The sequence below is a fragment of the Nomascus leucogenys genome, chromosome 10 (genome assembly GCF_006542625.1).
Source record: "Nomascus leucogenys isolate Asia chromosome 10, Asia_NLE_v1, whole genome shotgun sequence".
NCBI classification, from domain to species: Eukaryota; Metazoa; Chordata; class Mammalia; order Primates; family Hylobatidae; genus Nomascus; species Nomascus leucogenys.
The window spans coordinates 35,895,216-35,917,642 of record NC_044390.1 but is presented as its reverse complement, the minus strand read 5'-3'; the positions used below and the strand labels follow the sequence as shown (position 1 = coordinate 35,917,642).

General features: G+C 38.4%; 1 protein-coding gene across 3 annotated transcripts in view; it reads left to right on the top strand.

Moving 5' to 3' along the window:
- The first annotated feature begins 2,481 nt into the window (after positions 1-2,481).
- YEATS4 (YEATS domain containing 4) overlaps positions 2,482-22,427 on the top strand; it is a 28,529-nt gene continuing 8,583 nt past the window's right edge. Inside the window, exons 1-6 of one of the 3 annotated variants that reach the window (XM_003259500.3) lie at positions 2,482-2,805; positions 5,696-5,815; positions 8,544-8,610; positions 8,700-8,794; positions 13,580-13,672; positions 13,763-13,850. In XM_003259500.3, coding sequence (XP_003259548.1) covers positions 2,755-2,805; positions 5,696-5,815; positions 8,544-8,610; positions 8,700-8,794; positions 13,580-13,672; positions 13,763-13,850 — 514 coding nt within the window. In that variant the 5' untranslated portion in view covers positions 2,482-2,754. The remainder of the gene's footprint in view (positions 2,806-5,695; positions 5,816-8,543; positions 8,611-8,699; positions 8,795-13,579; positions 13,673-13,762; positions 13,851-22,427) is intronic. The other 2 variants (XM_030820006.1, XM_012500116.1) reach the window with 2 other exon arrangements.

The following is a 22,427-nucleotide window of genomic DNA, read 5'->3' as shown; positions in this document are numbered from 1 at the left end:
TCCAAGCTGAACATTCTAAGCTTTTTGTTTTTGAGACAGAGTCTCGCTCTGTCACCCAGGCTGGAGTGCAGTGGCGCGATCTCGGCTCACTGCAACATCCGCCTCCTGGGTTCAAGCGATTCTCCTGCCTCAGCCTCCCTAGTAGTTGAGACTACAGGCATGCGCCACCACGCCCGGCTCATTTTTGTATTTTTAGTAGAGAGGGGGTTTCACCATGTCAGGAGGTCGATTTCCTGACCTCGTGATCCGCCCGCCTCGGCCTCCCAAAGTGCTGGGATTACAGGCGTGAGCCACCGCGCCCAACCTTTTTTTTTTTTTTTTTTTTTTTTTTTTTTTTTAATTAACTCTTCAAGGCCCCATGACTCCAGTACAACAGCTTGCGGGGTTCCAAGCCACGTCTTGGCTACGTAAATGCAGCACATAGACTAGCCATGGGAGGGCAGCAGAGGGCCACTACATAGGTGCAACCTTAGGCTTCAAAATTCTTGGACCATTCTGATGTGATTAAACTAAAAAATAATGAGTTTATGCATATCGAGATACCCTGAGGTGTACAAAGGATGAGTCAAGGTAGGGGAGAGAGAGTTGAAGAGTGACAGCTGAGAAACAGAGATAGGACATGTCCAAGAAGTGCCAGGATAACCCAACAACACAGGCTGATTGAGGAAACTGCCAGAGAGTAGACAAAGTAGACTGAAGAGGGAAAGCAATGTTTGTTGGAGATTTTGTTTTAGTTTTTGATAAATATTTCTTAGTCATAACAATTGTTTTAAATATAATTATGCCCCCAAACCAAATTTCTACTCTTATTCTGGCAACAGAAAAAAAATCAATATCAATGTTTGATCATTTTCAAAGAAACTCAGTTCCTATCTTGGTTGAAATGCAGTCACATCCATATGACAATTGAGCTTTTCATGTGGCACTAATATAACTAAGCCTTGAGCACATCCCTTGCACTTCTATTTAGTGAAGTCTTTTAAAAAATATTTTCTTAGAAGTTGTTAAATTGAATTACTAAAAATTACAATCAGCAGTATTTTCTACTCTTTCAGCTTATTTTTCAAAATATTTACCTCCATGCTTTTCAGTATTACACTTATATTGCTTCTTCTTGATTTTTCCATTTTAAGATATTGACTTCCTACTATGGAAGTTAAAGATTAAGCTCTACTTCCTCCTCCTCCAACCCCATCAAGCATAGTACCCTTCTCCAAAGCCCATCCTTCCAAATGTAATTCTTTTTTTGAGGGGGAGGGGGGAACAATACTCAGTATTTTTTTTTTTTTTTTTTTTTTTTTGAGACGGAGTCTTGCTCTGTCACCCAGGCTGGAGTGCAGTGGTGCGATCTGGGTTCACTGCAAGTTCCGCCTCCCAGGTTCACGCCATTCTCCTGCCTCAGCCTCCCAAGTAGCTGGGACTACAGGCGCCCGCCACCACGCTCGGCTAATTTTTTTGTATTTTTAGTAGAGACAGGGTTTCACCGTGTTAGCCAGGATGGTCTCGATCTCCTGACCTCGTGATCCGCCCACCTCGGCCTCCCAAAGTGCTGGGATTACAGGCGTGAGCCACCGCGCCCGGCCAATACTCAGTATTTATGTAACCACAAATACAATTACTTTCCTTTCTTGCACAAGATTTTATTTTCCCTAGAATTAATAGCTGCATAATTCTTACAGCCGCTTAGTTTTCTGTGACCTGTCATGAGTTAAACTCCCAAACTCTCCGTCAAATCTCCTCTTGAGGATTCAACGCCAGCTGGAATTTTGTCAATTCCATCCTTCTAAAGCAGTGTCTCCCAAAGATTTCTGACCAAATCTAATCTGGATGCGTTGCCGTCTGTGCCCGTACACAGCTATCGTCCCCGGGGCTCTTTCAGTATCATCTTGGGATCTTACTATTTTCTGTTTGTTATTTATTGTATTTCCTGTATTTCATAATTTCCTCCTTCTTGGCTTATTCCCTCATTTTGGTGGATCAGATCTACAGGATCTTCCTGGAGGTACTGAGAAAAGTAAGATAGGTACTATTTTTTGTGTGTAGTGACTTAGCACGTCTGAAACTCTATTCTATTCACACACTAGATTGATAGTTGGATGAGTATTGAGGACTAAATCGGAAGTAATTTTCCCTCAGAGTTTTGAAGACAGTACCGTATGGCTTCCTAGATTCTAACTGAGCAATCTGAAGCCACTCTGATTCTATAGTCTTTATAACCTGGAAGGGTGTGGGATCTCTTTTTCCTCGATGTTCGGAAAATTCACAATGATATGCCTTGACGTGGATGCTTTAATATTTGTGCTGGGTGCTTAGTAGGATCTTTCAGCGTGGAAACTCATCTCCCTAACATCTGGACAACTTTCTTAAGTCATTTATTGATTATTTCCTTCCTTTCATTTTTTTTTTTGTTTGGAACTCCTGGACTGGTTCTGTGGTGTGACTGCAGCCGCCAGGCGCGTGCGCATTGTACACTGCGTGCCCATACGCGAATTCGTTGCGCCTGCGCGCGGTGCTGCCGTCGCCCCTCCTTCCGCGGCGCTCTCCACCTGCGCGGGCCTGAATGGCCTTCAGGAGCGCTGTCGGCCTGAGGAGTTGAAGGTTACTCAGCGCCGCGAGCCCTAGTAACTCGCCCTCCCTCGGCCAAAAACCCTCCGCCTGGGTCCGCGCGCGAGGAGCGCGGCCTCTGAGGGGAGCGGCGACCCCGCCAGCCCCGGTCTCTTTCCCTGGCGGCGGCGGCTTCTTCCGTGGGACAATATGTTCAAGAGAATGGCCGAATTTGGGCCTGACTCCGGCGGGAGAGTAAAGGTCAGTGCCCGGACCGCCCCTCTTCCGGGGTGGCTCTCCCGCCCCAGCTCCTCCCTGCGCGGTGCGGGGAGGGCCCACTGGGTTTCCCTTCGCGCCTTCTCTCCTCGGGTTTGAACCGTGATTTCAAGGCGGAGAGCGAGTCAGAGCCATTGAGCGAAAAACCGGCGTTCATTGGGCCCCAACTTCCTCGCGTCACTGCCAACTCCCATCCCCGCCAAAAAACAAACAGATCAGTGGTGGCTTGGGGAAACCCGGACGTAGCTGCCGAGGAAACGGGCGACGCCGAGGAAACGGGCGACTCCGAGGGCTGGGAAAGCTCAGCTTGGTGCACATTCGCTGCCAATCTAGGTTAATGGTGAAGTGGTGACGCCACCCCCCTGGTGTGAGGATAACAATAACTGTAGCAAACAGTTGCTGAGCGCTTACCCGCAGTATTTCCAAGTGCGGTAACTGAGGCACGGAGGCATACGAAAGCTAAGAAAATTTGCCGGAGTTCATGGTGTTCACAAAGCCCCAAAGCAAGAGCATAACACTGTGCCTGGCACATGGGGAACATTCAGTAAATGTCAACTTCTTTTGTTTTTGATGAAATCATAGAGCCTAGCGTAATGTTTGACATTGTGATATTTATTTCCGTCACACATCCCCTGGCACGTTAATTTTTTTTTTTTTTTTTTTTTTGAGACGAAGTGTCCCTCTTGTTGCCCAGGCTGGAGCGCAATGGCACGATCTCGGCTCACTGCAACCTCCGCCTCTCGGGTTCAAGCGGTTCTGCTTCAGCCCCTCTAGTAGCTGGAATTACAGGTGCCCGGCTAATTTTTGATTATTTAGTAGAGACAGGGTTTCACCATGTTGACCAGCCTGGTCTTGAACTTCTGACCTCAGGTGATCCAACCCGCCTCGACCTTCCAAAGTGCTGGGATTACAGGCATGAGCCACCTTGCCCGGCCCTGCACGTTAATTTTTAAGGCAGGACCCACTGGCTCCTGATAAAACAACTATTTGTACCCCTTCTGAATTTTATTTATAAAGGAAAGGAAATTTTTCTTTAAAAAGAATCAACCACGGCTGGGTGCGGTGGCTCACGCCTGTAATCCCAGCACTTTGGGAGGCGGAGATGGATGGATCACCTGAGGTCAGGAGTTTGAGAGCAGCCTGGTCAAGATGGGTGAAACCCCGTCTGTACTAAAGATACAAAAATTAGCCGGGCGTAGTGGCGGGCGCCTGTAATCCCAGCTACTCGGGAGGCTGAGGCAGGAGAGTCGCTTGAACCTGGGAGGTGGAAGTTGCAGTGAGCTGAGATCGCGCCACTGCACTCTAGCCTGGGCTACAGAGCGAGACTCTGTTTCTTTAAAAAATAATAATAATAATAATTAGTAGGTTTTAAAAATACTTATCTGTGTGTGTGTGTGTGTGTTTTTTGAGGCGGAGTTTTGCTCTTGTTGCCCAGGCTGGAGTGCAATAGCGCAATCTCGGCTCACTGCAACCTCCACCTCCTGGATTCAAGCGATTCTCCTGCCTCAGCCTCCCGAATAGCTGGGATTACAGGCATGCGCCACCATGCCTGGCTAATTTTGTATTTTTAGTAGAGACGGGTTGGTCAGGCTGGTCTCGAACTCCCGACTTCAGGTGATCTGCCCACCTCGGCCTCCCAAAGCGCTGGGATTACAGGCGTGAGCCACCGTGCCTGGCCACTTTTCTTCATTTTTATTGTTGTTGGTTACATTCGCTCAGCACTTTTCACATGTTTGGTAAATCTTGCTCATTGTCCTTCAGATACATTTCTGTGACTGAGCCATTGGTTTCAGATTCATGTGCAACATTCAATATTTTCACTTCAATTGAAATTTTTTATCTTTCCGACATAATCTGTCAATACTCACTGCCTTTGCACTTATCAGATATAAGAAATATGTATGTTAAACTAAGGACAAATGTAGCAAACATGTCATCAGCCGCTATTTGCCAAGCTTCAGTCATCCAAATGACACTTGGCCATTTTTGCCATGTCTGAATTCAACTGTAATATTTATTGTAACATTTACATTTAAATCAATTTACTTTTTAAAAGCCTCTTTCTAAGCGTTAATGTTTTTTAAATTGTAGGGTGTTTGTTTTTCTGTTGTTTTTTTTTGGAGACAGAGTCTCGCTCTGTTGCCCAGGCTGGAGTGCAATGGTATGATCTTGGCGCACTGCAACCTCTGCCTCCCAGGTTCAAGCAGTTCTCCTGCTTCAGCCTCCCAAGTAGCTGGGATTACAGATGCACACCACCAAGCCCCGCTAATTTTTGTATTTTTAGTAGAGACGGGGTTTCACCGTCTTGGCCAGGCTGGTCTTGAACCTCTGACCTCAGGTGATCCACCCGCCTTGGTGAAATTGTAGGTTTTAATTTCTAGTTACAGTTATTATTATTTTTTAATACTCATTAAACACGTAAGTAAAAAAGTGAAAAATGTTTGACCTTTATTCTACCTCTCACAAATTACTCTTAATATTTATACTATACTTTGAGAAACACTGCCACAGGCTCGGTGATAAGGACATTACCACAGATGATGCCAGTCAGAATTGGCAATTTTTATTTCAATGCCTAGCTTTCAGATGTTTAAGTAAAGGCCTTTTGCATTTCTTTTAACAACACTCTAAAAGCGCTTTACGTGGTAATTTAAATAAAAGCATTTTCAAAGAGGGAACATTGTAATTATTCTGGTGTTTTTTGTGTTACTATGAAATGAGGATGTGTCTGAAATTGATTTGAGAGAAATCCATATTATAAGCAAACTATAGATTGTTAGACTGCCATTCTTTAAAACAAGTTTTCAGAGTTCTTATTCTGCATATTTAGCTAATGGTACAATATTCATTTATTTTAAAATTATTTTTCTTTTAGGGTGTTACTATTGTTAAACCAATAGTTTATGGTAATGTTGCTCGGTATTTTGGAAAGAAAAGAGAAGAAGATGGGCACACTCATCAGTGGACAGTATATGTAAAACCATATAGAAATGAGGTAGGCACTTGTTTTTTCTGTAACTGTTTTGCTTAAAGTTGTCTGTAATTTGTTTTGCTTAAAGACAACCTGTAATTTTTTTTTTTTTTTTTTTTTTTGAGACAGAGTCTCGCTCTGTCACCCAGGCTGGAGTGCAGTGGCGCAATCTCGGCTCACTGCAAGTTCCGCCTCCAGGGTTCACGCCATTCTTCTGCCTCAGCCTCCCGAGTAGCTGGGACTACAGGCACCAGCCACCACGCCCAGCTAATTTTTTGTATTTTTTAGTAGAGACGGGGTTTTACCATGTTAGCCAGGATGGTCTCAATCTCCTGACCTCATGATCCACCCGCCTCGGCCTCCCAAAGTGCTGGGATTACAGGTGTGAGCCACTGCACCTGGCCGACAACCTGTAATTTTTTATAGTAACTTTCTGATTATAAAATTGGTCCATTGTAGGAATGTTGTCAGAAAGTTTTTGAAAAAATAGAGAACTATCATCTTCATATGATACTAGAAATCAGTTTTCCAAAAATGTTTCCTAATTAAAATTAAGATAACAAGAACTATTTATGCTATAAATACAGTACAAGTACATCTTCCTAACATCATATCTAAGTTAACATAGTATTTAATCAGGAGTTTCAGGAATAAGCAGCTAATCCTTAAAGTAATAATGTGGTAATAAGTGTGAAAGACAGCTCTGCTGTGTCATCCGATTGCTAGTAATTTTGTTTCACTGCTGAATCTTCAATGCCTGGAACATAGCCAGTACACAGTAGGTATTTAACAGATATTTATCGAGTGAGTAAATTATTCCTCTATTTAAAACCCTTTAGAGTCTACCCAAAAACTTGCATGTGAATATTCATACCAGTGTTATTCATAATAGCCAAAAAGTGGAAACAATTCATTTGTCTATCAACTGATGAATGGATAAATAAAATGTAGTATATCCATACAATTGAATATTATCAAGCAATAAAAAGTAAAGTATTGATAAAGTAAAGATGCTACTACATGGATGAAACTTGAAAGCATTATGCTAAGTAAAAGAAGCCAAATATAAAAAAGGCCACATATTATATGCTTTTATTTATATGAAATGTCCAGAAGGGGCAAATCCATAGACAAAGAAAAAAGTGGTTGCTAGTTGGTGGGGGAGAAAGGGTATTGAGGTAAGTGCTAATGGATATGGCTTTCTTTTGTGTGATAAAAATGTTCTAAAATTGCAGTGATTCTTATGAGACTCTGTAAATATTAACTAAAAACCATTGGCTAGGCAAAATGGCTCATTCCTGTAATCTCAGCACTTTGGGAGGCCCAAGCGGGAGGATCGCTTGAGCCCAGGAGTTTGAGACCAGACTGGCAACATAGTAAGATTCCATCTCTATAGAAAAAAAAAGGTGTCATTATAGTAAGATTCCAGTTTATTTTTTAAATAATAAAGTTAGATATTAATGTAGATATAAGTAATTTAAAAATTCCTAAAAGTAAATTAAAAAGTTAATAAACATTACTATTGAATGTGACTTATTGCTTTGCATTTTTTTATTCTTCTATAATGAATTATATATTTTAACAGCCACCTTTGCCAACAGAAGCCCTTTTATTTGCCATAACTAATGAATATGCTTCTGTACTTTTAAAATAAAGTTAAGAAAATGAGGAGTTTTTGTACTCAACAGTCTTAGATTGCTTTAAATTAGTTGTCCTTAGCTTTATGTAATATAATTTTTTGTTTGTTTGAGATGGAGTTTCTCTCTTATGCCCAGGCTGGAATGCAATGGTGCTATCTCAGCTTACTGCAACCTCTGCCTCCTGGGTTTAAGCAATTCTCCTGCCTCAGCCTCCTGAGTAGCTGGGATTACAGGCGCCCGCCACCATGCTTGACTAATTTTTTGTATTTTTAGTAGAGATGGAGTTTCACCATGTTGGCCAGGCTGGTCTCGAACTCCTGATCTCAGGTGATCCACCTCCCTTGGCCTCCCAAAGTGCTGGGATTACAGGCATGAGCCACCGTGCCCAGCATATGTGATATAATTTTGTTCTTTGAAATTGACTATAGATTTGCCTTATATTTCTGTAACAGTACCAGATATGTACGGTTGTTTTAATGGAAAAAAATCAAAATTGATTTAGAATATTATCTATAGAGGTGTATTAAAACAAGATTTGCCCAAAAAAAAAGTGAATTTGGGATGTGTATTTCTATATATTACAAATCATAAAAGAATTCAACACAGGCTTCCTTTGTTTTAGTTTTTGTTTTTTAAAAAAGCAAAATAGGCCAAGCGCAGTGGCTCACGCCTGTAATTCCAGCACACTGGTAGGCCGAAGCGGGTGGATCACCTGAGGTCAAGAGTTGGAGACCAGCCTGGCCAACATGGTGAAACCCCGTCTCTACTAAAAATACAAAAAATTAGCCGGGCGTGGTGGCAGCCACCTGTAATCCCAGCTACTCAGGAGGCTGAGGCAGGAGAATTGCTTGAACCTGGGTCAGGGAAGTTGCAGTGAGCCAAGATCGTGCCACTGCACTCCAGCCTGGGCAACAAAGCAAGACTCCATCTCAGGACAAAAAAAAAAAAAAGCAAAATAACTTCCCAGGTATAATTCATGTTTTTTAGAAAATTAGATTCCATAAAATTTGAAGGGAAGTATGTTTTTTATAAAATTAAGTATATATGCTCAGTGTATTTTTTCCTAGTTTTCATTTGTAGATCATAAAACTAATTAATTCCTTATATTTTAGGATATGTCAGCATATGTGAAGAAAATCCAGTTTAAATTACATGAAAGCTATGGCAATCCTTTAAGAGGTACAATATAGTCTTTTGATTCACAATATCCAAAGTTAAAAATGGCTAGGAAACTAAACCGATAATTTACTATTTTTTTCTGTCTTTAGTTGTTACTAAACCTCCATATGAAATTACTGAAACAGGATGGGGTGAATTCGAAATAATCATCAAAATATTTTTCATTGACCCTAATGAAAGACCTGTGAGTAGCATTAATCTTTGTAAATATAAAATAGATTTCTTAGTAAATGTGAACATGTAATAATACTTAATGAATAGTTTTCATTCAGATGTGTTTTATGTAAATTTATGGCACAATGTATCTTGCCATGAGTTACGTTTTTCATTTTTAAATGTAGTGCCTTTCAAAATCCTTTTTTTTTTCAAGTATGGAAAAAAACATATAATATGAACATATATTGGAAGGAAACCATGGAAATCAGATGATTACTGCAGCAAAAAAACTTAAAACTATTATTATCATTCAGTTATTAGTAATAAACAAGTTGAGCCCATATGCTGTGTAAAATGGTTTTTATAGTTTTTGGTAGTTAAACCCTAAGAAATAGTGTTTTTGCTTTTTTAGGCTGTCATCAGTACTAGCGCTTCATTTTCTATCTTATTTATGAGTCTTTATAGCCACTAGCTTTTTCATCTTTTAATCTCTTCTTATCAGATTGTTGCTTGATAACGTAAAAAAAATCCCTCCAGGCTTTTGCTTTGATCCTTCAGCAACTTTGTTAGGTTGTGATACCCTCATTTTAGAGATCAGGATACCAAGGCTCAGAGGTCAAGTCACTGCTCAAAAACACTCAGTTAATTATGGTAGAGCTAGTTTTTGAACCCAGATATTTGCATTCATACCTTTTTCTAGTATTTTTTCTTTTGAGTAAAACCACTAGACCTTTTTTTTTCTTAAGCCTGTAGGGTCAAAACTCAGTAATGGCTCTCACATTCCACATATGTGGCTGGGGTTTAACTCCAGTTTCAAGGCTTTCACATTCATCACCATTTTATCTTGTTAGAATCACATCATTCTTTTAGCACCAAACATTTACATTTTAATTATCAGATTATATTTTTTAAACTGTGTATGTATTTTTAAAGGAGCTGAATATCACCTGGACCAGTATTTCAGCAAACCAGTTCCTAACTGGCTGCATCAGAAACACCTGAGGTGCTTGCCTATTTATTTATTAATTTTTGTGAGGTGCTTTTTAAAAATTCAAGCTCCTAGGCCTCACCTTTTGGAGAGTCTGATTCAGTAGGTTTGGAATGGGGCCAGCACCGCAGGTGATTTTGATGCACAGTGAGATTTGGGACCCAATGACGTAGACTTACTCTTTTCTTCCTACATAGGAATTTATTTAGGCAATCTCTCAAATGAGAATCTAGTTTGGGCTTGCATATCTCCAATATGGAGAATTAACTTAAGTCACTAAAACATCCTATTCAAGGTTGGGGTAGTTTTAGTTTTAAGAAAGCTGTACTTCGTCATGCTTCCCTGAACTTTTTACTGATTACTATTCCTACCTTAGTTTTTTCTCATGAGTAAGCATCCATAGCTCATTTAAACATTTTTTGTGTTTTCATGTGATGAAGTTTTTAGATCTCCTACCATCCGTGTTGCCCTTCAGGAAAACACTCTCATGTTATATTTTGTTTGTCAATAATTTTTTTTTCTTTTGAGACAGAGTTACACTCTGCTGCCTAGGCTGGAGTAGAGTGGCATAAACACAACTCACTGCAGCTTCCACCTCCTGGCCTCAAACAATCCTCTGCCTCAGCCTTCCCAGTAGATGGGACCACAGATGCATGCCACCATGCTGAGTTTATTTTTTTATTTTCTGTAGAGATGGGGGCTCACCATGTTGTCCAGGCTGATCTCAAACTCCTGGGCTCAAGCATTCCTCTCACCTTGCCCTCCCAAGGTGCTGGGATTACAGGCATGAGCCACCATAACCGGCCAAGAAATTATTAAATATTATATCTGCTATTTGCAAGATATTGTTTAAGTGATTGAGAAGGATACAAAAATGAGACACTGACCTTAATGAGAATTGTTTATTAGGGAAAAGAGAGCATAGAATTTAGCAGATGTTGAGAGGGAGAGAGAAGAAGCCCGTATGTTACTAGAGTAGAAGCTCTTTTTCACTTTGTAAGATTGCTGGATTTTCATCTTTATTTTGAAAATATGCTGCCTTACCTCCCTGTCTCCTCATCTGTTACCCCTTATCCGCAATTGGAAAATAAATCTATGAAAGAAATCATTATATCCTGTAACCTCATTATGAGACAGCTCTTGAAGTCACTCTTAGAAAGGTATAATCTATTGCACTGCTATAGTGATTAATCTATTGAATAGATTCCCATATAGATTTACATAGGCCTGAATTTTGTTCTCTAAAAAGTATTATAGGGTTTTTTAGTATTATTAAACTATTGTACTTTTTCAATAGTTGGCTCTTACAGAAAATGTCCAGTGAAGGTTTATTTAAAATATCTAAGAAAGACAACTTGGTTGGAAGGTAACTTGTGATTTACTTCTGCTACCCAGTAACCTATTATACAGATCAAGCCACTATAAAAAGAATGGTTGTTTCTAAAAGCAAAATGTCAAATTGAGTTTTCGTTCCTAGAAATAGGGATTTCTAGGCAAGTGTAGGCAGTTTCATTGTTCTAAGAATTTTCAAACACCACTCAAAATTACAGACATCTGTCTTGAAATGTTTTTATAGCCTATATCTGCATGAATGCCCCTGGAAGTCTGAATAATAAATTTAGGGAAGGACAGTTTTACAATGTAATTGTAAGAATTTTTTAATTGTAAAAGTCAGATGTGCACATGGTTTTAAGAGAAGATTTTTGAAATAAGAGTAAGTCTTCTGTATTAGTTTTCTAGTACCATAAACTGGGTGGATTAAAACAACAGAAATTTATTCCCACAGATCTGGAGGCTAGAAGTCCGAAATCAAGGTGTTGGCCATGTTTTTTCCAAAGCTTTTAGGAGAGCATCTTTCCTTGCCTCTTCCAGCCCCAGATGTTCCTTGGCTTTTGGCAACATATCTCTAATATCTTCCTCCATTGTCACATGGCCTTATCTTTCTCCCTGATCTCTGTGTCTTCTTCTCTTAGAAGGACACCAGTCATATTGGATTGTGGTCCACCCTAATGACTTCATTGTAATTACACCTGCAAAGACCCTGTTTCCAAATAATGTCACATCCACAGGTACTGAGAATTAGGGCTTCATATCTTTTGCCTGCATTTATAGTCCCAGTTACTTGGGAGGCTGAGGCAGGAGTATCATTTGAGATCAGAAATTCAAGACCAGCCTGGGCAACATAGTAAGACCCCATCTCAAACAAAATATACCTTTTGTAGGGAGGTCACAATTCAGCCCATAACATCTTTATCCCATCTTTGACCTCTTTTCCAAGAAAACTGCTTTTTAACAGTTACGTGCTTTCAATTCTTCTAGAAATGACTCACGTCCATCCATCTCATATTTAAATCCCTAATATTGGATTTCTCAGCTTCAGATAGTATCTTTCAGTGCCTAATGATTGATTATAGATGATCCTTTTTCTTCCTTTTTCCAAGTTTTTTTCATTTTGCTGAAGGAATTTTTTCAGAAAGGATGCCTGAGAAATAAACTTTCAGAGATATTGCCCATCTGAAATGTCTTTATTTTTTCTTCATACTTCATTGTTGGGGAGAAAAATTCTAGGCACTAAAGGTAGATATGCTTTCTTGTCTATGAGTGGAGAGAGAAGTAAAGGTCAAGAGGCCCAGCTACCCCATAGCATCTTGACTTTGATACTTGCCAATTCTGAGCTTGGAGCGCTGTAGGGCTCCTGGGAGCTCTGGCTCACACCTCTGAGGCAGTTTTCTTAAGTTTTTAGGTTGTGGTTTTTCTCTGTTATTGTTTATTATCCTTCTTGGTAGACTCATGTGTTTTCTGTCTGTTCCAGATATTTGTTAAATTATTTGCTTTAAATAATTTGATATGTAATTCATGCTCTCTTATTTTGCTGTTATTTTAGTAGAATTCTGTGCATTTCCCTCCTCCCCTTTCTACATTCTTAGTGCATCATCTTGAGCCTGGAAGATGTCCTTTAAGTAGGATATCTCCACTTGCTGAGCCATGTCCAGGGAAATCTGACATTCTGTTAATTGAGCAAGATTGTCTTTAGGGGGAGTTGATGATGCTTGTTTAAATTCAGTTGCAAGGAATTTTATATTTTCTGAATTTTTCAATGTACCCTTCCTTGCTCCCTATTTGGTGACTTTTTTGAAGAGTAGCATTTTCTTACAATTATGCTAGCTAACTTTTTGGAAAATTATTTGATGTCTGGTTTTCAGAACTTCAACATGAACTCTGATGTTTTCCCAACTAGATTTTATTTTGCTAAAATAATCACACATTGTGCTGCAAAGCTTTTCCCTTGATGTCTTACTATACCTCTTTTTAAGTATTTGAAGACATGTTGCTCTTCCCAAAGTGAATTATTACTAACTTTTTATTTATTTATTATGTCATTTATGTAATAATCTTATAGATCCCCAAAGAAATTATCTTGCCCTCACTGAACTTTTTCATTCCCCACAGTGAATTTGTAAACTCTAATCTTCAAAGCAGTCACAATTAATCCACTTGTGTAAGTAAAATAATTCATGTTTTAGTGATTTCTCAGTTTAATTTCTATAGCTTTATCTTGTATTATTTTTAGTTTCCTCTCTAGAGATTCTTGAACAGATTCTTAATTACCTTCTAAAGAATATTCATGTTAGGTAGATATGAATGAATCTAATAGGAAAATAAAGGTACAGAAAATTTGGGTGATTTGCTGCAATAAGTTGCAGTTGAAACAAGATCATGAATTTGACTTTGTATACTTCAGTCTCTATTTCAGTTAAAAAAATGCCAGTGTCTTGTGATGATAAAAACCATTGCACTGATTTGACATCTGTTTTTATTTCACAGGTAACCCTGTATCATTTGCTAAAGCTGTTTCAATCAGACACCAATGCAATGCTGGGGAAAAAGACAGTGGTTTCAGAGTTCTATGATGAAATGGTAAGAAGATTTTATAATGATAGTTTTAAAAACATTTGAAGTTGGAGAACTTTGAAGTTATTGGGTTTTTTGTTCATTCTGTCCCGTTAGATATTTCAAGACCCAACAGCAATGATGCAACAATTATTGACAACATCTCGTCAGCTAACATTAGGAGCCTATAAGCATGAAACGGAATGTAAGTACCATGCATTCATAATTCTGAAAAATAATTTTTTTTTTTTTTTTTTTTTTTTTTTTTTTTTTTTTTTTTTTTTTTTTTTTTTTTTTTTTTTTTTTTTTTTTTTTTTTTTTTTTTTTTTTTTTTTTTTTTTTTTTTTTTTTTTTAATGTATTCTGTAATAGTGAAAGGGTTGTATGATTAGTGCCTTTTACACTTTAAAAAAAAGTGATATAGGTAAGTTTTTTAGGTGTTAAAAAACACAGTTTGTATTACAGTAGAACATGTAAAAAGGATGTTTTAAATTGTTCTCAAGTAGGCCTGCTTTCAAGAAGGGTGAAAGCCTCTCACATTCTCTCAAGTAGTTTGTCTGTTTTATTCCCTAATTACATTTAAGTATAGTTTTTTATTAGTCTTCTTAGTTTTTTTTTTTTTTTTTTTTTTTTTTTTTTTTTTTTTTTTTTTTTTTTTTTTTTTTTTTTTTTTTTTTTTTTTTTTTTTTTTTTTTTTTTTTTTTTTTTTTTTTTTTTTTTTTTTTTTTTTTTTTTTTTTTTTTTTTTTTTTTTTTTTTTTTTTTTTTTTTTTTTTAACAAATCTATGTGCTAGGATTACAGGCGTGAGCCACTATGCCCAGCCTAGTTGTTTTAATTTTTAGCTCCCACAAATAAGTGAGAATATATGATGTTTATCTTTCTGTGCCTGGCTTACTTCACTTAATATAATGACCTTCAGTTCCATCCATGTTGTTGAGACAGGATTTCATTCCTTTTTTATGGCTGAATAGTACTCTGTTGTGTATATGTACCATATTTTCTTTATCCATTCATCTGTCGATGGACACTTGGGTTGCTTTCAAATCTTGGCTATTGTGAATAGTACTACAATAACATAAACATGGAAGTGCAGATATCTTTTTGATATACTGACTTATTTTCTTTTGGATATATACCTAGCAGTGGGATTGCTGGATCATATAGCTCTATTTTTAGTTTTTTGAGGAATCTCCAAACTGTTGGCCATAGTGGTTTTACTAATTTACATTCCCACCAATAGTGTATAAGGGTTCCCTTTTCTCTGCATCCTTGCCTGCATTTGTTATTGCCTGTCTTTTCGATAAAAGCCATTTTAACAGGCATGAGATGACATCTCATTGTAGTTTTAATTTGCATTTTTCTGATGATCAGTGATGTTGAGCACCTTTTCATATACCTGTTTGCCATTTGTATGTCATCTTTTGATAAATGTCTATTCAGATCTTTTGCCCATTTTAAAATCAGATTCTTAAGGAGTTGTTTGAGCTCCTTATATATTCTGATTATTAATTCTTTGACAGATGGGTAGTTTGCAGATATTTTCTCCCATTCTGTGTGTTGTCTCTTCACTTTGTTAATTGTTTCCTTTGTGGTACAGAAGTTTTTTAACTTGATGTGATCCCGTTAATCCATTTTTGCCTTGGTTGCCTGTGTTTATAGGGTATTACACAAGAAATCTTTGCCCAGTCCAATGTCCTAGAGAGTTTCCCCAATGTTTTCTTTTAGTAGTTTAATAGTTTGAGATCCTAGATTTAAGTCTTTAATCCATTTTAATTTGATTTTTGTATATGGCGAGAGATAGGAGTCTAGTTTCATTCTTCTGCATATAGATATCCAGATTTCCTGGCACTATTTATTGAAGAGACCGTTTTTTCCTCAAGTATATGTTCTTGGCACCTTTGTCAAAAATGAGTTCCCTGTAAGTGTGTGGATTTGTTTCTGGGTTCTCTAGTCTGTTCCATTGGTTTATGTGTCTCTTTTTCTGCAAGTACCATGCTGTTGTGGTTATTATAGCTCTATAGTATAATTTGAAGTCAGGTGATTCCTCCAGTTTTGTTCTTTTTGCTGAGGATAACTTTGGCTATTCTGGATCTTTTGTGGTTCCACATAAATTTTAGGTTTTGGTTTTTGTTTTTTTTTTTTTCTATTTCTGTGAAGAATGTCATTTGTATTTTGATAGGGATTGCAGTGAATCTGTAGATTGTTTTGGGAAGTATGGGCATTTTAACAATATTGATGTTCCAGTTCATGAACATGGAATATCTTTCCTTTTCTGTGTGTTCTCTTCCATTTCTTTCATTACTGTTTTATATTTCTCATTGTACATATCTTTCACTTCTTTGGTTAATTCCTAGTTATTTAATTTGTAGCTGTGGTAAATGAGATTACTTTCTTGATTTCTTTTTCAGATTGTTCACTGTTGGCATATAAAGATGCTACTGATTTTTTTGTATGTTGATTTTGTATCCTGCAGCTTTACTGAATTTGTTTATCAACTCTTAATAGCTTTTTCGGTGGAGGCTTTAGGTTTTTCCAAATATAATATCATCTGCAGGCTGGGCGTGGTGGCTCACGCCTGTAATTCCAGCACTTTGGGAGGCCAAGGCAGACGGATCACCTGAGGTCAGGAGTTCAATACCAGCCTGGCCAACACGGGGAAACCCTGTCTCTACTAAAACTACAAAAATTAGCCGAGTGTGGTGGCATGTGCCTGTAATCCCAGCTACTTGGGTGGCAGAGGCAGAAGAATTGCTTGAACCTGGGAGGCGGAGGTTGCAATGAGCCAAGATTGTGCCACTGCACTCCAGCCTAGGCAACAGAGTGAGACTCTGTCTCAAAATAAATAAATAAATAAATAATGATAATATCATCTACAAACAAGGCTAATTTGACTTTTGCTGAATTTTATCAGATCCTTTTTCAGCATCAATTGAAATGATCATATGGTTTTTGTCCATCATTCTGTCGATATGATGTATCACATTGATTTGCTTATATTGAACGATTCTTACATCCCTGGGATAAATCCCACTTGGTCATGATGAATGATCTTTTTAAGGTGTTGTTGAATTCTTTTTGCTAGTGTTTTGTTATGGATTTTTGCATCAGTGTTCATCAGGGATATTGGCCTGTGGTTTTCTTTTTTTGATGTGCCTTTGGTTTTGGTGTCTGGGTAATACTGGCCTCATAGAATGAGTTTGGAAGTATTATTTTCTTAATTTTTTGGAATAGTTTGAGCAGGTTTGGTATTAGTTTTTCTTCAAATGTTTGGTAAAATTCAACAGTGAAGCCATTGGGTCCTGGGCTTTTCTTTGCTGGGAGACTTTTTACTACAGCTTCAATCTTGTTGCTTGTTACTGGTCTGTTCAGGTTTTGGATTTCTTCATGATTCAATCTTGGTAGGTTGTATGTGTCTGGGAATTTATCCATTTCTTCTAGATTTTCCAATTTATTGGCATATAATTGCTCATAGTGGCCACTAAAGATCCTTTGAATTTCTGCACTATCAGTTTTAATGTCTCCTTTTTCATCCTTTATTTTGAGGTTTCTCTTTTTTCTTAATCTGGCTGAAGATTTGTCAGTTTTATTTATCTTTTCAGAAAACCAACTTCTTGTTTCATTGATCCTGTATTTTTTTCTTCATTTCAATTTTATTTATTTTTACTCTGATCTTTTTTCTTCTACTAACTTTGGGTTTGGTTTGCTCTTGCTTTTCTCGTTTTTTACAATACATCGTTAGATATTTTATTTGAAGTTTTTTCTCTATTTTGATACAGACATTTAAAGCTACACATTTCCCTCTGAGTACTGCTTTTGCTGTGTTGTGTTTCCATTATCTGTTTCAATAAATTTTTCAGCTTCCTTCCTTCTTTCCTTCCTTCCTTCCTTTCTTCCTTCCCTCCTTCCTTCCTTCCCTCCTTCCCTCCTTCCTTCCTTCCCTCCTTCCCTCCTTCCTTCCTTCCCTCCTTCCCTCCTTCCCTCCTTTCTTTCTAACTTTTTTGGAGCTGGGGATCTCACTATATTTACCAGGCTGGTCTTGAACTCTTGCCCTCAAGTGATCCTCCCATCTCAGCCTCCCAAAGTGCTGGGATTACAGGTGTGAGCCTCCGCACCTGATCCAATTTTTCAATTCTTAATCTCTTCATTGACCGGTCATTCAGAAGCATATTGTTTAAATTCCATGTGTTTGTATAGTTTCCAGAATTCCTCTTGTTATTGATTTCTAATTTTATTCCATTGTAGTCAGAGAAGATACTTCACATTACTTGTTTTTTTTAAAAAAAGTTTTATGACTTGTTTTGTGGCCTAACATATGGTCTTTATCCTTGAGAATGATCCATGAGGTCAGGAGAAGAATGTGTATTCTGTAGCCATTTGATGAAATGTTCCATAAATACCTATTAGGTCCATTTGGCCTATTTTGCAGATTAAGTCCAATGGTATTTTTTGTTGATTTTCTGTCTGGATGATCTGTTCAGTGCTGAAAGTTGGATGTTGAAGATGCCAGGTATTGTTGTATTGGGGTCTGTCTCTCTTAAACTCTAATAATGTTTGCTTTATGTATCTGACTGCTCCACTGTTGGGTACATATATGTTTACAATTGTTATATCCTCTTGCCGAATTGACTGCTTTATCATTATATAATGACCCTGTCTCTTTTTATAGTTTTTGTTTTGCAATCTGTTTTGTCTGATGTCAGTATTGCTATTCCTGCTCTTTTTTGATTTTGCATGCAATATCTTTTTTTTTTTAATTTGCATGCAATATCTTTTTCCATCCCTTTATTTTCAGTCTACATGTGTCTTTATAGGTGAAGTGTGTTTCTTGGAGGCAGTACATCATTGGTTCTTGTTTTTTCATCCATTCAGCCACTCTATGTCTTTTGATTGGAGACTTTAGTCCATTTACATTCATTGATATTGATGTTTACATTCATTAGTATTGATAAGTAAGGACTTCCCGCCATTTTATTTTTCTGATTGTTTGATGGTCTTCTCTTTCTTCTTTCCTTCCTTCCTGTTTTCCTTTTAGTGAAGGTGATTTTCTCTGGTGGTATATTTTAATTTCTTTTTATCTTTTGTGTTTCTCTTTTATGTTTCTAGGTTTGAGCTTACCATGAAGCTTGCAAATAATATCCTATAACCCGTTGTTGTTTTAAACTGATGACCGCTTAACACTGATTGCATACACAAGCAAGCAAAAAGAAAGCAATAAACACTATATTTTAACTTTATCTCCCCACTTTTAATTTTTTGTTGTTTCTATTTATATCTTATTGCTATCTATATCTTGAAAAATTGTAGTTATTATTTTTGATCAGTTCATCTTTTCATATTTCTACCTAAGACTTGTGTAGTTTACAAACTGCAATTACAATGTAATAATATTCTTTGTTTTTCTGTTTACTTGCCAGTGAATTTTGTATCTTCAGATGATTTCACATTACTTATTAACATGCTTTTCTTTCAGATTGAAGAACTCTTCAGCATTTCTTGTAGGGCAGCTCTGGTGTTGATGAAATCTCTCAGCTTTTGTTTGGGAAAGTATTTCTCCATGTTCAAAGGCTATTTTCACCAGATGTACTATTCTAGGACAAAAGGCTTTTTTTCCCTTCAGCACTTTAAATGTCATGCCACTTTCTACTGGCCTATAAAGTTTCCACTGAAAAGTCCACTACCAGATGTATTAGAGCTCCATTGTATGTTACTTGTTTTTGTGTTTATTTTCTCTTGTTTTTAGGATGCTTTCTTTATCCTTGAGATTTATGAGTTTGATTGTAAACTGCCTTGAGGTAGTCTTCTTTGTGTTAAATCTCCTTGGTGTTCTATAACCTTCTTGTACTTAAATATTGATATTTTTCCCTGAGTTTGGGAAGTTCTCTATTATTATCCCTTTGAATAAACTTTCTACTCCTATCTCTATCTCCTCTTTAATTAAGGTCAGTAACTCTTAGATTCTACCCCCACCCTGCCTTTTTATTTTGAGACAGGTCCTGACTTTGTCGCCCAGGCTGGAGTGCAGTGGCATGATCTTGGCTCGCTGCAACCTCCACCTCCCGGGTTCAAGCAATCCTCTCACCTCAGCCTCCTGAGTAGCTGGGACCCACAGGCACATGCCACCACTATGCCCAGCTAATTTTTTTTTTTTTTTTTGGTGGAGATGGGGTTTTGCCATGTTGCCCAGGCTAGTCTCGAACTCTTGGGCTCAAGCAATCCTCCCTCCTTGGCCTCTGAAAGTGCTGGGATCATAGGTGTGAGCTGCTGCACCTGGCCTGGATTTCCCCTTTTCTAGGTTATTTTCTAGAACTTGTAGATGTGCTTCATTTTGTCTTGTCTCCTTTCACTGTGAATTTGCAAATAGCCTGTCTTCAAGCCCACTAATTCTTTGTTCTGCTTGATCAGTTCTGCTATTAAGCGACTGATGCATTCTTCTGTATGTTGGTGGTGTTTTCAACTCCAGAATTTCTCTGGCTCGATTCTTTTGATTTCCATTTATTTTATTAAATTTATGTGATAGGGCACTAAATTCTTTATCTATGTTATCTTGAATTTCTTTTGAGTTTCCTCAAAACAGCTATTTTGAGTTATCTTTCTGAAAGGTCACATATCTCCGTCTGTTAGAGATTGGTCACTGATGCCTTATTTAGCTTGTTTGGTGAGGTCATGTTTTCCTGGATGGTCTTGATACTTGTTGATACTCATCAATGTCTGGGCATTGCAGAGTTAGGTTTTTGTTGTAGTCTTTGTAATCTAGGCTTGTTTGTACCTGTCCTTGGGCAGGCTTTTCAGGTATTTGAAGGAACTTAGGTGTTGTGATCTAAATTTTTGGTCACTGCAGCCATATCTGCATTAGGGGATACCCCAAGGCCCAGTAATGCTGTGGTTCTTGCAGATTTGTAGGGTACCACTTTGGTGGTCTTGGATAAGATCCAGAAGAATCCTCTAGATTAGCAGACAGAGACTCTTGTTCTCGTCCCTTACTTTCTCCCAAACAAACAGAGTTTCTGTTTCTGTGCTGAACTGCCTGCACCTGAGGAGGGATGACACAAGCACCCCTTTGGCCACCACCACTGGGACTGCCTTAGGTCAGACTTGAAGCCAGCACAGCACTGGGTCTTGCCCAAGGCCCACTGTAACTGCTGCCTGGCTGCCACCTATGTTTGCGTGAGGCCCTAAGGCTCTATAATCAGCAGGTGATGAAGTCAGCCAGTATCGGGGAAAATTCAGCCAGATATCGGGCGAAATTCACCCCCAATATTTCACATAGGTTCTTTTCTATTTTCCCTAAGTGTCAGCCAGTCTGAGAAATAAAGGGACAGAGTACAAAAGAGAGAAATTTTAAAGCTGGGTGTCCAGGGGAGACATCACATGTCGGCAGGTTCCATGATGCCCCACAAGCTGCAAAACCAGCAAGTTTTTATTAGTGATTTTCCAAAGGGGAGGGAGTGTACGAATAGGGTGTGGGTCACAGAGATCACATGCTTCACAAGGTAATAAGATATCACAAGGCAAATGGAGGCAGGGCGAGATCACAGGACCACAGGACCGGGGCAAAATTAAAATTGCTAATGAAATTTTGGGCACACATTGTCACTGATAACATCTTATCAGGAGACAGGGTTTGAGAGCAGGCAACTGGTCTGACCAAAATTTATTAGGCAGGAATTTCCTCGTCCTAATAAGCCTGGGAGTGCTACGGGGGACTGGGGCTTATTTCGTCCCTACAGCTGCAACCGTAAAAGACAGCCGCCCCTGAAGCGGCCATTTCAGAGGCCTACCCTCAGGGACACATTCTGTTTCTCAGGGATGTTCCTTGCTGAGAAAAAGAATTCAGCGATATTTCTGCCATTTGTTTTTGAAAGAAGAGAAATATGGCTCTGTTCTGCCCGGCTCACCGGCAGTCAGAGTTTAAGGTTATCTTTCTTGTTCCTTGAACGTTGCTGTTACCATGTTCTTTTTTCAAGGTGCCCAGATTTCATATTGTTCAAACACACATGCTCTACAAACAATTTGTGCAGTTAATGCAATCATCACAGGGTCCTGAGGCGACATACATCCTCCTCAGCTTACGAAGATGACAGGATTAAGAGATTGAAGTAAAGACATGCATAGGAAATCACAAGGGTATCGATTGGGGAAGTGATAAGTGTCCATGAAATCTTCACAATTTATGTTCAGAGATTGTAGTAAAGACAGGCGTAAGAAATTATAAAAGTATTCATTTGGGGAACTAATAAACGTCCATGAAATCTTCACAATTTATGTTCTTCTGCCATGGCTTCAGACAGTCCCTCCGTTCGGGGTTCCTGACTTCCCGCAACATCTCTCCCTTTCTTTTTATATAAATGTGCCATGGTGATGAAGGCTTGTTCGTTCTCTTGATTTTGACGCAGGATTCTTTGACTGGTCCGGCACACTAAAAACAAGCCGATTAAACAGAGAAACATAATTCCAAAATTTACTACAGTGGAGCCCCCAATAGACTTAATCCAAGTCGTGGGGTTTAATCCATAAAGATTTTCTGCCACCTGATCTAACGCCTCAGCTGCAGGCACAATGGATAAGTGAGCTTGAGAGGCTTCAAAAATTTGTTTCTTTAATTTAGTTATGTCCAATGATAAATTATCTTCCCTACCCAGAAGGTGTCCTTTGACCATTTCCCATGAATGATCAGTCTCATTATAGGAATATGGGGTGATAACGGAAATCCAAAGTATTCCAGTTGCACTGCATTTGCATGCGATGTTCGAGACTCACCACCCAATCTCCAAGCCAAATAACAG